Consider the following 14,474-nt stretch of genomic DNA (forward strand, 5'->3'; position numbering starts at 1 on the left):
CCCCTGACATTGTTTTACATTTGTAGAAAAATGTGTGGTAGTTCCCTTTGCTAATCTTGTATCCCTTCAAAAGAGTTAGCAACTCAATTGAAGAAAAAAAAAATTTTAGCAGTTCTTATTAGAGAAGCTGCTTTTTTAGACAAGTTTATTTTTAAATATATAGTCTTTTACTTTTTGTATATTCTTATAGTCTTTATATCTGCCTGTTAACAGCCCTTTATTCACTAAGACACAGATTTGAGTGTTTGACAAAGTAAGTTCCAGTAAGAGTTCTTACATAAGTAATGATAATACTTAACTTTAAAACGAAAGAAAGAGAACTGTGAAGATGCTGAGCAAGTAACACATGTGTCATCAAGAACATTTGGGTGGTCAAGTCGGGAGAGGGCTGTATTTATTGTTTGATCCCGAGGCGTTGGTAAAGCTAATGTGTCAAATTACCCTATAAATGTGGGTCGGGTTTATCAGATAAGAACTTTGTTTTTAGTTGCACTTGGTTGCTTTTTAAAAATTTTTTTAAATTTCTAATATTTGTTTTAAAGATTTTTTTTTTGTCTAAGAGATTAAAAACTCACAGTGTTATTTTCACAATTTTCCTGAAGATTACTTTTGAAGGGATAATTCTGAGCCAGAGAAGTTTTATTGGACTGGATCAGCTCTGGGTCTATGGCTGTGAAGAGGCCCCCTCCCAAAAGCTTTGCTCATCTGATGAATTCACTTGTGCAAGTGGCCAATGCACTGCCCAGGATTTAATGTGCAACTCTCAACAGAGCTACTCTGACACAACTGAAGATTCAGCAACTCTCTGTAAGTGAAATGGTAGCTTACTTGTTGCCCTCTACTTTGTACTGTTTACACTTAGCCTTTGCTCAGGTTAAAGTTAGCATCTGGGAAATAAAGAAAATGTACAATTTCAGTCTGAAACTATTCACATGGTTCCTTCCAGAGACTTGGTATCCATTTAATATTTAGGTACTTTTTGCTAAGAATGCAAAATTTCTCTATTTAGCGCCCGAATGACTGTGGTCAGGGTTGTGTTTATCTGTGTTGCCAATGCATGGGTGCATTTGCATGTGCTTTAGTTCCAGAGGAGTGGGTGGCAGAGACTCCTTTTGACCATCTCTTTGAAGGCAGATCTTACTGATAGTTAACCCATAATAGATGTATATTCTTTTTCTTTTCTATATATATATCTATTTTTTTTTTTTTGGAAACGATGAGGAGTATGTAGGAAGGACTCCCTTTGCCTCCGTGGCAGTCACTCTGGCTCTGGATTTTACTTCAGCCACCCTTAGTATTCATGAGGGCAAAAAAGATCAATGCTTTACTTTCAGGTCTTTGTTGAAAGGTCTTTGATAAGCATGATGACAACAGATCCTATTGTAGCTCAAGGCTAGTACTATGTGAATGAAATAATTCGATAGCCTACATAACAGTTTACATATTAAGGAGTTTGGCAACTAGGATATTTGTGTGTATTTAGAAACAGTGATTTCCGATGAAATGAATTAATTTTCTGTATCACAAGCAAGTGGCTGTTTAAAACGTATTTAAAGTTGATGTTTGTGGGGAGCGGCCGACCCCTCGTCTATGAGGGGCCGCAAGATGGTGGCTGGCCGAGAGCCAGGAGGCAGGATTTGTCCCGCCAGTAGGTAGGCAGGAAGTCACAAGGATAGGCTAATCCTCCCCCCCTGCGATTGCTGGCCTATCAGCGCCCTGTGGACCCACGGGGAGAAGTGATTGGTGGAGGACTTTATATAAGCAACCCATTTTCGGCAGTAAACCCTTTTTCGTTCAGCTTTTTCCCTTGCCTCCCTCTTTTGGTTCGCCTTTCTTTTTTGTTCGCCTGTGGCGTTTTTCGTTCATCCGCCTTCTTTCTGGTTCGGCTTTTCGTTCGTTCGTTCGTGTGTGTGTGTGTGTGTTTGTTCAGTGTGTGTGTGCCAGTCGCGGTGGCGGTTCCTGTTTTTTTCCAGGCCCTCGAGATTCCTCGTCATTTTAGTGTTGCTGCAGGGCGGCGACAGATGTTATTTGCTGTATATTTTATCCTAGTGAGATATTTTGTGGAACAGGGAAAATATTACAAGATGAATGTCATTTTTAATGAAAAGCTATTTCTACAACATGTTTATATTGATAAGTATTTTATTAAGAGCAGAGAAGAAAGACACAGAAAAGAAAAATTATGAAAGCAAAGGGGAAAATCCCGTCCTGACTTGTTTACAAACAGACCAATGACTTCCTCAAAATCTAATTTTAAAGCAGTGAATTGCCAACCTGGGTAATCTCATTGATGTTTCAGAAGACTCTCTTTCATTCAAAAGGAACATATAAGAATAATTTATGTCTTCGAATGTGAGAATAACAGATTTTCTTCTGCACTATCATTTTTTTATACAGACAGTTTGGTTCATTTCTCAATGGAAAGTCTTTCTGACAGTTTCTGTTACTTTTAATATTGAAATGTTATTCATAGTTCCCATAACTGAAAGGAATTTATTTTCTTCAGTATCTGGATGTGATTTTGAAGCAAACAGCTGTGGCTGGTTTGAGGCAGTTGGTGGTGACCAGTTTGACTGGATCTGGGGCTCCCAAAGTTATCTTTCTGCTGATTTTGAGCATCAGGCCCCACCTCAGGATCATACCCACAACACAGCTGAAGGTAGGAAGCCAGGAGACATTCTAAGTGCTTTGAAATACTATTTCTTTGGGGCTAAAGCAAAACAGAAGTAGTTGGAATTCTCTGTTAGGATAACAGACATAATTCTAGATAAGTCATCTATGTGTAATGATTCTGTTGTGTGTAGTATAGATGAAGAATATATTTATTTTTGACTGAATTAACTAAAGTAACCAATTGTTTGGGGATCATTTAGACACAGATGTCAGTAAATTTTACTTTCAGTCACTTTTATTGATTTTACTTAATTATTGCATTGTCTTACCTTTGGATTTGAAAGTTACTTGACATAGGATAATGAGGGAGATGCTTTATCTTAGAGTATAGTGGGTTAGCTGATCACTTGTCTTATGTCTCCATAGGGCATTTTATGTTCATTTTGAAGCAAAATAGCAGTTTGTCACAAATTGCTAAACTCCAGAGCCCAACTTTCAGCCAGACTGGACCTGGATGCACACTCTCCTTCTGGTAAATATTAAAAGCAATTATCAATTACCCTTCTTGCCTGGTGGTTGCCAGGCAATATCTACACTTATTAGCTGTTTTATCTAACCTCTGGTTTTATTTTCCAAATAGCTATTACATTAAATTCACACAATTTACCTTTTACATAGGTGTATGTTTTAAGTATTTGGTTTTTTTGTTATAAGGAAAGGACATTTTCCTTCTGCTGACGGATTACAATGTAATGAGAACTGCTTCTTTTGTTTTTTTTCTAAGCTTCTGGAGAAAGTCTTCCAGGGTTATGAGAGCCATGCAGCGCACACTTCAGCAGGTGGGCAGCCACTGTTAATGCAGGCAGGAAAGGTGTCCGTTTATGATAACCAATTGTTAATTGCTAACCAAGTGGATGAGTCTCCAGGTTAGATATTTAATCTAGCTATAAATTGTTTTCATTTCTTGTGCTTGCTATTTTCCAGGTTTTATAACTATGGGTTCTCAGTGGGAGCAGCTGAGATGCAACTACACATGGAAAAAGCCAATGATTCAACACCTGTCTGGAGAGTATTATACAACCAGGGTAACCAGTGGTCAGAGGCAACCATTCAGTTAGGGCGCCTCACTCAGTCCTTCTATCTGTCACTGCAGAAAGTCAGTCTTGGAATTTATGAAGGGATCTCGGCTATTGATGACATCAGATTTGAAAACTGTACACTTCCTCTTCCGGCTGCGAGCTGTGATGAGTCAGATCATTTCTGGTGTCAGCACACCAAGGCTTGCATAGAAAAGCTTCATGTATGTGATCTGGTGGATGACTGTGGTGATCGCACTGATGAGGCCGACTGTGGTAAGTTGCTTTGGATCTCTTATTCTTTTTGGGAGTGATGATCTTTATGAATTATATCTGTTTATCTGTTGAAGCCAACAGCACATCATAATTTCAAAGCTGATGAATATTATGTGTGGTTAGTTTAATTGTCAGACTATTAGCTTTGTGAACTAGATTTATTAACTAGATACTAAGAATACAATGGTAACAGTTACAGAACCTCTGGCTGCAGGGAGACTACAGTCTACTTAAACAAATTGATTTTATGTTGGTTAATGAGGAATTAGATATAGTAGCTTTGAGAAGAACTACAAACAGGAATGCTATGATTTTATGTGATCCTGGCACTGGACTTTCTAGATGCGGTGATTTAGTTGGGTAATGAAAAACAAATCAAAGCATCTGTCTAAAAGCTCTGATGGGGACTAAGAAAAATGACAAAGAATGTGATTGAAAAGGAGGAAAGAAGGGTAAAGAAGGAACAACCTACAGAGGAAGATGTGGGAGAGGCCAGAGTCACAGAAATTTTCCTTCATTTGAAGGAGTTCAAGAAGGACATTATAATAAAATGCACACATTTTAGAAGGTCACTGTGGGTAGAATATGCAATCATTAGAGGAGAATAGATGTAGGGGATCCTTTGAAAGTTATTGTCAGATACAGGAATGTGCTTGATAGTGGGTCACAGCGATAGTGGTGCAGATGAGGAATGAAGCTTGGGGTGTTCAGGAGGACTGTTTGATGATATTTTGGTTCTAAGCAGCAGAGAATCAGAGGTGGGTGTCAAAGTCAAGTCCTGATTTTCTGGCTTGAATTCCCAAAGCATTTGTGATCCTATATGATTGTGAGGGTCTTGCAATTTATTGCACTTAACTGTGGTAAAACTTCATGCATCTGCTTTTTAAAGATGTTTATTTTTTTACTTGAAAATGAAAGCTACAAAGAATTAGGAAAAAACTAAGAGAGAGAAATCTTCCAAGTGGGTGTAGGGGCCAAAGGCCTTGGACCATCCATTCACTACTTTTTCCCAGGCCATCAGCAGGAAACTGAATCAAAAGTGGAGCAGCCAGGACACAAACCAGTGCTCATATGGGATGCTGGCACCACAAATGGAAGATTAGCCTGGCATGACACCTCATCAGGCCCTAGGTACTCACTTTTTAAAAACACAGTTTATGTATGTATTTTTGAAAGAGTTACAGAGACAGGGAAAGAGAGATATCCTCAATATGGTCTTGACCACAACGGCCAGGGTTGCTATAGGCTGAAGTCAGGAGCTTGGAACTTCACAGGGGTTCATGGTCACAAGTGCTTGATCGGTTTTCTTCTGCTTTCCTAGGTGCACTAGTAGGGAGCAAAAATGAAAGTGGAGCAGCTTGGACTCATATGTGATGCTTGTGTTACAGGCAGTGGCAGAAACCATCATGCCACATTTACGCACTTTTAAAAAGGGCCCGGTGGCGTGACCTAGCAGCTAAAGTCCTCGCCTTGAACGCCCCGGGATCCCATATGGGCGCCAGTTCTAATCCCGGCAGCTCCACTTCCCATCCAGCTCCCTGCTTGTGGCCTGGGAAAGCAGTTGAGGACAGCCCAAAGATTTGGGACCCTGCACCAGCGTGGGAAACCTGGAAGAGGTTCCAGGTTCCCGGCATTGGATCGGCGCACAGCAGCCGTTGCGGCTCACTTGGGGAGTGAAACATCAGATGGAAGATCTTCCTCTCTGTCTCTCCTCCTCTCTGTATATCCGGCTTTCCAATAATAATAATAAATCTTTAAAAAAAAAAGACTTTACCTTAGTATTGCATTTTAAAGCTAAATGGTTTACATTAGAAATTAGCAATTTTAAACTAGTGTTTTGTTTTGTGTTGGATATTCTCAATTACCTTTGGCTGTTTCAGCACCTGAACTACAGTGTAACTTTGAAGAAGGACTTTGTAACTGGGAACAAGATACAGAAGATGATTTTGATTGGACCAGGAACCAGGGTTCAACTCCAACACTTAATACAGGGCCAATGAAGGATAATACTCTGGGCACAGCCAAAGGTTACTACCTATACATAGAATCTTCAGAGCCACAGATGTTTGAAAACAAAGCAGTTTTACTCAGCCCTATCTTGAATGTGACTGGTAAAGAGGGCTGCACCTTCCGCTTTCACTACCACATGTTCGGAAAGCATGTATATAGGCTGGCCATCTACCAGAGGATCTGGAGTAACACAAAGGGGGAGCTACTGTGGCAGATATTTGGAAATCAAAGCAACAGATGGATCAGGAAAAACCTCTCCATTTCCAGCAAACAGCCTTTTCAGGTATGGGTAATGGCTTTCATAATGTTTGTTTGAAAAGCCTTAGAATGTCTCTATATGAACACATATAGAATGTCTCTGTATGACCCCTAAAGATCAATCTATTCTTATATTAAAGGTATTGAATTTGGTTAGGATTACTGTGATGTACATTTATCACTTAGTTAAGGGTGTTCCTAAGCTTTTAAAATTGCTGTCATCCTTGAATATCCCCAGTAATGTGTGCTTAGACTCCCTAAAGAAGATGAGCGATCATGTGGGAACAACTGCCGGTCATGCCACTTACCCACTTTCCTGTAGCCCTTGACCCTTTATGCCCTAATCAACTAAGTAAGATTATTTAAAAAAATAAATTAATTTAAAAAAGATTTAAAATTAAAATTTAAAATGAATAGCTTATCAAGTAATGCTGATAATAAACTAGATTTCTAGAAGAATGAACATGTTTAGTAACTTTGGAAATAGTAACTTTGGAAAAGATAAAAGTGAGAACAAAGAATAATAACTTGCCTTCAGATACTTGAAGAATCAAAGGAAAACTAAGCAAACTAGAATAAATGTTTGAAAGTTACAGGACACACACGTAGTAATCTGATGTACTAAGATGACAAAAAACTGAAACTCTTCAGAAACAGCATAAATTTGTCAGTCTAATGGATCCTTTAAAGCTTACAGCTTCCTGTGACTAAACATTCAAAGAGAGGCCATATGAACACTCTGGAGACTTCAAAGTGTTTTGTGAATGGTGCAGAAGAGGGGTATCTTTAGATATCTTCTGAATTCATTTCTAACTTGCAGATTCTATAACATAATTTCTCTCACAGTGATCACAATTTTCTCGCATTCCTTTTAGATTTTGCTGGAGGCCTCAGTGGGAGATGGCTTCACTGGAGATATTGCAATTGATGACTTGTCTTTCATGGACTGTACTCTCTATCCTGGTAAGAGAAAAATGTTAATGTATGAGTGTTTCTAAATCATATCTACAAACATGGAGAGATTTAAAAAATATTTTCCTATTAATTAGTTTTAAGATTTTTGCAAACATACTAAAGAGATTTGCATCAGCTGTATTTCCATCTCACTGTATCAAATGTGCTAGGGAGTCATACAGGAAGTTGGACTGTAATTCCATTATGTTTGAGTGATTGTAACAACCAAAGTGATTACAATCTGTGACACCATGTTGGAAACTGTACCAGCAGTTCTCTTCAGGGTATTCTTTACTCTTGGGCTACACTGTGAATATCTTTAGGGTGATTGTCAATAACTCCCTCTGTACATAATAGATTCACTTGTATTGAAAAAGAATATATATTTACCAAAATATATAGCTCCATCTCCATCTTTTCCCCTGAACCTGCACTTAGATACAAATTTCCTACTCAGCATCACATCTGGGATGTCTAATAGGAATCTCAAACTGACCAAAAGAAAATAGCTCAATTTGAAATAGCGTAATTGGGGACAGTGTGTACCGATTCAGTTGACTGTATTTCCAGCCCTTAGAAGGTGGCCATTGTTCAGGCTGGAAGCACTACATGTCAAGACGTAGTACAGTGCCTTTTTTGGAAGCATCAGCATTTGATCATTCTCAATTACTGAAGGCACACTGTCACCTTTGCTTCATTGTTTTGAAGTTGTTCAGCATGGGAGTGCTGGTCCATTCTCAGGCATCACTGAAGAGTTCCATTCTAGTCCTTTCAGCTGGCTGTGTGGCACTGGGCTGATCCTTCCCTCCATCTCAGAGTTCCAGCAGGACTGATCACCATCATTGTTCTGTACAAATGTTTCCATAGAACTTTGTAGAAAGCACATCCTCTGAAAGGTCAGCGAGCAAAGAGCCAGAATCCTGGACAGCATTGTCTCTCCAAGCAAAATCGTTGTCCATTTCTTCTCAGTCCTGCCACACTCTAGCTCTTCTTAACTCAGTGACGGATTGTTTCTAGCTGATTACCCCACATCAGCAAATCTGACCAGTCACCAGCTTCAGATCTACCCAGAACCCACTTCTTTTCATCACTTTCACTGCTTTCCCCTTTGGTTCAAGATGCCATTTTTTTCTGCAGGGATTGTTGTGATTGTTTGGAAATAATTTCTCTGCATCCATCTTTAAACTTCACAATCTATTCTCAATAGAGAAGCCCATGTGACCTTTTTAAACTTATGCAAGATCATGCTACCCTGTCTCTAGTCCTATGACTTTCTACTTCATTGAGTGTAGAAGTCTCACATCTTGCAATAGCCTTTTGGCTTTCTCATGCCTACAGACTTTTCCCTTCTGCTGGTGTACCTCAAATTCACTTCTAACTACCAAAGACTGTTTATAGGATTTTTGACCAGGGTTTTTCCACTTTTCTTTCTCTTTCCTGAGTACACTTCCCTCAGAAGCCAGTTGGCTCCATTCCTTACTTTATTGTTGTTTTTGTTCAAAGTCTTCTGTGAAATTTTTACTGAAAACCACACATACACAGTGTCTCCTTAATATTTTCTGTCTCTATTCCCTCTGCTGATGTTCATTGCAATACATATTATCTTTATAATAAATTTCCATTGTCTCTCATAACAATGGTTGCATGAGAACTTGCATATTCCCTGCTTACTGTCTTTTTTTTCCCCAGCAGCTAAAGCATATCTGGCACATAGTTATACCCAATAAATATATTTGAGTGGGTGGGTAGATATATGCAGAGATGCACCTTTTTAGATGTTATACATATATATTTATTTATATTTATATATTTTTATCATATTTCTATCTCTATCTAATCTATCCACATATCCCTTTTCTCTCTGTAATTCTGCCTTTCAAATAATTTTTGTTAGAATCATAAGAAAAGAGACCACAACAATGTGTGGTCCATCATAGGTGAATAGATGTTGAATGCTGAGTAGGTTGCTGGGTTTCTTATCCTACTTTTTGTAAGAGACTTGGGTACCCAGCTAAAAGCACAGTGACTCTTTGTAACTGTAATGTTAACCATAGTGTTCTGCTCATCCAATACACTTATCCTTCGAAGAAAGCTACCATTACCATTTTACAGGTTTGAAGAATTGACTTAAAAAGCATAAGTCACCTGGATGAGAATTTCAAACTTAAAGCATAAATGAGGTTGTATTTTTAGCTTTTCTAATTTCAATGGTCACCGTTTTTTCCACATTTCCTCCCTAAACTAAAAAGTCACTCTGAGGAAGAGAACAAGATAAAAACACAGAAAGGGAACATGGGTCACCACTGAAGTGCTATTGTCCAGTTTTCCTACTACTCCTATTCTGTGGTGACAGTTCAAGGTGGAGCTCCCAGAGGCATAGAGAGATGTGACATCAGTTACTGACTACTTGCCCCAATTTTCTGGTCAAACTTTTGAAAGAAAAATATGTAATGTTACCATAAGCTGAAACATAAAACAGGTTAGACTTGACATAAAAATATTGCCCTTGATGGCCGTGAACTTTTTCCTCACAGCATCAGTGTAGCTGAGATGAGATAGTGTTTGTAGGTATACTCACAGACATTGATTTGCTTTTAATATTAACTGTTTATCCGAAGCATTTTTCTTTCTTGGCTGAGAAACAAAAGTTAATACTCACATAGATGGGGCTAGAACTGTGGTGCAGTCTGTTAAGCCTCTACTGCTTGTTACTTCGAAAGCAGCCTCTCTTTTCCTGGGCCTTCCTTGTTATGTTTAATGATGTAAATCTTCAACAACCCAGGCTTGAAATTACAGGAACGTATGACTTCTTTTGTTTGGGAGCTCACAATTCCAAAACATTGTTTGCATCTGCCCTTTAATTTCTATTGCTCTGTCAGGACGCTAGTTCAAGACGGTGTTGTCTTGATTGGGAAGCTTTTGAGTCACAAATGTTTATTAATTTTTACAAGTTAAAAAAGTTATTTATCTATTTGAGGTGCAGGTATCACAGTGTCTTAACCATTATACCAAACACCTACTCAAACTCTGCTTTTTTCTTTCTTAACATTTATGAATTTGATATAATAATTTGTATCTGATCATTTATTTAACATTTGCATTAAATTTAGACTTTGTGTGTAAATTGCACACTCTGTCACACACACAGAGGAGAGAAGAGAGGAGAGAAGAGAGGAGAGGAGAGGAGAGAAGAGAGGAGAGGAGAGGAGAAGAGAGGAGAGGAGAGGATACAGTTCCAGAGGCCCTGGGATTTCCCCCCTCTCCTCCCTAAATTCCCTCCCCTCACTGATTTCCCCTATATTATTACAATTGTAGTCTTTCATAAACAGTCATAAGTTCATCATTCTGCTATTTAATTATATCCTGATATTGTAGGTATGGACAATTGCAGAGTCCAGCATCCTATTGTCAAGATATATTTAATATTTTCATTGGGAGTCCATCTTGGATTTGGAAGTAGAGACATATATAATTGCCTGAATTAAGGAAATTATTGTTCTGATTTCCTATTTCAAAACCACTACCAATCATCCTCCACACTAACACCAGAAAAAAAAATATTTCTTGAAGTAGAAATGCTGTATCTTGGTATTTCATTACAATTTTAAAATTTAGTTCAATATCCTCAGTTGGTACTAACATGGCTCTTTTAAAACCTGCTAATAATCTAGTCTGTTTGATTCTGTGTGAGATCTTCTGTTTATTGGTTCACTCCCCAAATGGCTCCAATGTCCAGGGCTGTGCCAAGCTGATGTGAGGAGTCAGAAGTCAGGATTTTTATCCAGGTATCCTACAGGAGTACAGGGGTCCAAACATCCCTAGACTATTTGCAGGGGGCTAGATCAGAAATGGAGCAGTCAGGACTTGAACTGGTTCCCACATGGCATATCAGCATTGCAGGCAGTGGCTTAACATGCCGTATCACAATACTGTCCTCTTGATCATAACCTTAATTCATGGCACCAGAGTGAAAGATCTATGTGACTGCCTTATATACTTGTCTTAAGTAATTCTGTGTTAGAAATGGTGTATTTGGGCCCAGCCTACCAGCTGAAGCCCTTGCCTTGTATGCATCAGGATTCCATATGGGTGCCGGTTCTAATCCTGGTGGCCCCACTTCCCATCCAGCTCCCTGCTTGTGACCTAGGAAAGCAATTAAGGATGGCTCAAAGCCTTGGGCCCCTGCACTTGAATGGGAGACCTGGAAGAGGCACCAGGCTCCAGGCTTTGGATTGGCACAGCTCCAGCTGTTGCGGCCACTTGCAGAGTGAATCAATGGACGGGAGATCTTTCTCTCTATCTGCTTCTCTGTATATCTGACTTTCTACAAAAATAAAATAAAATTTAAAAGAATGGTGTATGTATTACATGAATGTTATCAATATGTTTATTGAATAATTTATTATGTAAGTTAATCTTCTCAATTTCTCTTCTCATTTTTATAAGTTTGGAAATTCAAAAATTAGTTGTGTAAACTTTTACACGGTAACTTCTGGTTTGTGTCTCTCCTGATCTTTTGAATTTTACATGTGTGTTCATATGGAAAACGATGAATCATTACTTTTTTGTAGCACTGGAAAACAAAGTGTTTTTACCTCATGAGCTGGCATTACTCAGACTTTCAGTTGTTTCTTAAGTTTTAGTTTGATTTATTTGAAGAGCAGAATGAGAGCCATAGAGATATTTTCTATCCGTAGTTTCATTCCCCAAGTGGCTGCAATTGCTTGGTCTGGACCTGGCTGAAGTGAAGGGTCTTCAATTCCAGTTGAATCTCCCTGTTGGTGGTAGGAGCCCAAGCCTCTGGGCCATCTTGCACTGCCTTTCCTAGCAGGGAACTGGAGAGAAAAAGAAGCAGAGGGTGCTCTGGCGTTTCCCTGCTGCTTTATAATTCTGGAAGCTTTGCTTTGCTTCCTCTTTTTAAATTGTCTATAATTTGTATATTTGAAAGGCAGAATTACAGAGACAGAGGATAAGAGAGAAAAAAAGTCTTTCATCTACTGGTCATAGAGGTTAGGGTTGGACCGGCTGAAGCCAGGAGCCAGGAACTCCTTCCAGGTCTCCCATATGAGTGTCAGGGTCCCACTTATACAGGACATTTCTCCCTTGTTTTCTCAAGTGCATTACGAGTGAATTGTATCTGAAGTGCTACCATCTGGAGTTAAACTGGCACTCATTTGGGATGCGCAGGATATAGGCAGCAGCTTAATCACTGGTTCCAAATCTGTAACTCCCTTGATGCCTGCTTTTCTTCCAAGGCTTGTCCTTGGGCCTCCTATTTATGTGGTAAGTTCTAACTAGTTTTTCACCCTTTTGCACTTTTCCCTATTTTTATAACTTTAAAGACTATTTTCAGTTTTGGTATTTTTTGACATACTTAGAATTGCTATATATATATGTACATATATATGTACATACATATTACATAAAATAGGTGAGTGTATTAGTCAATACCATAAATTATTCCTAGTAATAGTTAATGCACAGCATACTTAGAGAACTTCATTGTTTATAATCTCTAAAGAAATGGAAAGCCTGCTTGATTGTGCCTCTGTTTTATTTCTCATCAAGGTACTTTGCCAGTGGACCTTCCATCTCCAACAGAAACTTCAGTTCCAGTAACTTTACCTCCACACAACTGCACAGACAATGAATTTGTCTGCATGTCTAATGGCCACTGTGTTACAAAGATTCAGAGATGTGATTTTAGATATGACTGCCCTGACAAATCTGATGAATCATCCTGTGGTAGGTGAATCCCTAAAATAGATAAGAAAATATAATCTTTGGGTAGCACAGCCTAATGTCATGATTATTTATTTTCAATTTAGCTTGGAACAATCTCCTATCCTAAGAGCTGTGTTTTATTCTAATAAATATGTATTTTTTTAATTTATTTTTAATTAATATTTAGCATTATGTGACAGTTTCATAGGCTTTGGGAATCCCCCTCCCCTCCCCCTCCCTTCCCCCCTGGTGGATTCCTCCACCTTGATGCAGCATTACAGTTCAAATTCAATCAAGATTCTTTCCTTGCAAACATATATTAAGCATGGAGTCCAGCTACTTATTGTCTGGATGGGTTGAACAGTTTCTTGGGGAGACCATTTCTGGTCTGAAGTCAGAGCTGGTATAATATCATCACAATCAATTAAGAGTCCCAATATAACATCAACAGCAATTTGCAATATTATGGAATTGACATAGTTTTGAGTAACCAGTATGTTAAAAACAACAACAACAACAATAACAACAACAACAACAACAACAAAAGAACAAAATAACAAAAAACAAGTCCTAACCACAACCTATGATTAGCTCATTGACATCTCAATTTTAGTTTATATACAGGACCGGATCGGCTGCTATATACCTTGAAAAGGCTATAGGGTACCATTCAGCTGTCTCATATCTAATAAATATGTATTTTTAAGTAAAGCCAACCCACATGTAAGTATATTTAGGTGAATGTTCTGAATTCAGAACCATTGTTTTCATGAACTTGACTGCGAGTACTAGTATTAAGTCTTCCTTATGGATTTTCCCCTCTTGATTTCTTAAATTATCTAATGGGGGGCCATTTGGGAAGGAAACTTCATCATTATTTAAAATTAACTAACTCATTAAAACTGCCAAAATTTACCAAAATGCTCACATATGAGTAACATGAAAACATAACAAATATGCAGATTTAATGCAAAAGCCTGACCTAAGCCTGATGAGACCTTCAATCTGTGCTCTAATTACAAGAACATTTTTGTTTTTTGGTTTCTGCCGTTATATGGTCTTTGGTAGCTTAACTGAGGGTACATTGCTTTATTTAAAATTGAATTTTTCAGCATGTTTTCTGAGAAGGAAAATTAATTTGAATTTGAATAGTTAAAGCATCATATAAGAAGGAATTCATAATTGGTATTGCTTTCCCTTCTCTTAATCTTTATTAAGTGTGCATGTGTGGGTGCCAATTCATTCCATATCTCAAGTCTATTGATGGTGAGATTCAGAACACACAGATTATAGAAAATATAGTCAAACTCTTATGTATCATGTCAACTTTGTAAAGAAATGCTAGAATTTAAGAGATACAGTAACATTGATAGTTATTATTTTAATAAAAATATTATGTGTAATTTACAAGCATATGCAAATTAAATAAATATACCACCTCACCCACACAGACTCCAAATCATAAAGTCAAAGCTATCCTACTGTGTGGATGGAATGAGATTAGTATTGGTCAGGGATGCCTTGCATCACAGAAGGAAAATGACCTGTGGGATAAGCTGCAGT

At 38.2% G+C, this 14,474-nt stretch overlaps 1 protein-coding gene across 1 annotated transcript in view; it reads left to right on the top strand.

The window, feature by feature from the left end:
• Positions 1–14,474, top strand: part of MALRD1 (MAM and LDL receptor class A domain containing 1) — a 172,286-nt gene that overhangs the window by 45,797 nt on the left and 112,015 nt on the right. The window contains exons 10-16 of the mRNA XM_058669699.1: positions 603–807; positions 2,507–2,659; positions 3,040–3,145; positions 3,598–3,965; positions 5,846–6,258; positions 7,109–7,196; positions 12,756–12,932. Coding sequence (XP_058525682.1) covers positions 603–807; positions 2,507–2,659; positions 3,040–3,145; positions 3,598–3,965; positions 5,846–6,258; positions 7,109–7,196; positions 12,756–12,932 — 1,510 coding nt within the window. The remainder of the gene's footprint in view (positions 1–602; positions 808–2,506; positions 2,660–3,039; positions 3,146–3,597; positions 3,966–5,845; positions 6,259–7,108; positions 7,197–12,755; positions 12,933–14,474) is intronic.

Source organism: Ochotona princeps, chromosome 10 (assembly GCF_030435755.1).
Source record: "Ochotona princeps isolate mOchPri1 chromosome 10, mOchPri1.hap1, whole genome shotgun sequence".
NCBI classification, from domain to species: Eukaryota; Metazoa; Chordata; class Mammalia; order Lagomorpha; family Ochotonidae; genus Ochotona; species Ochotona princeps.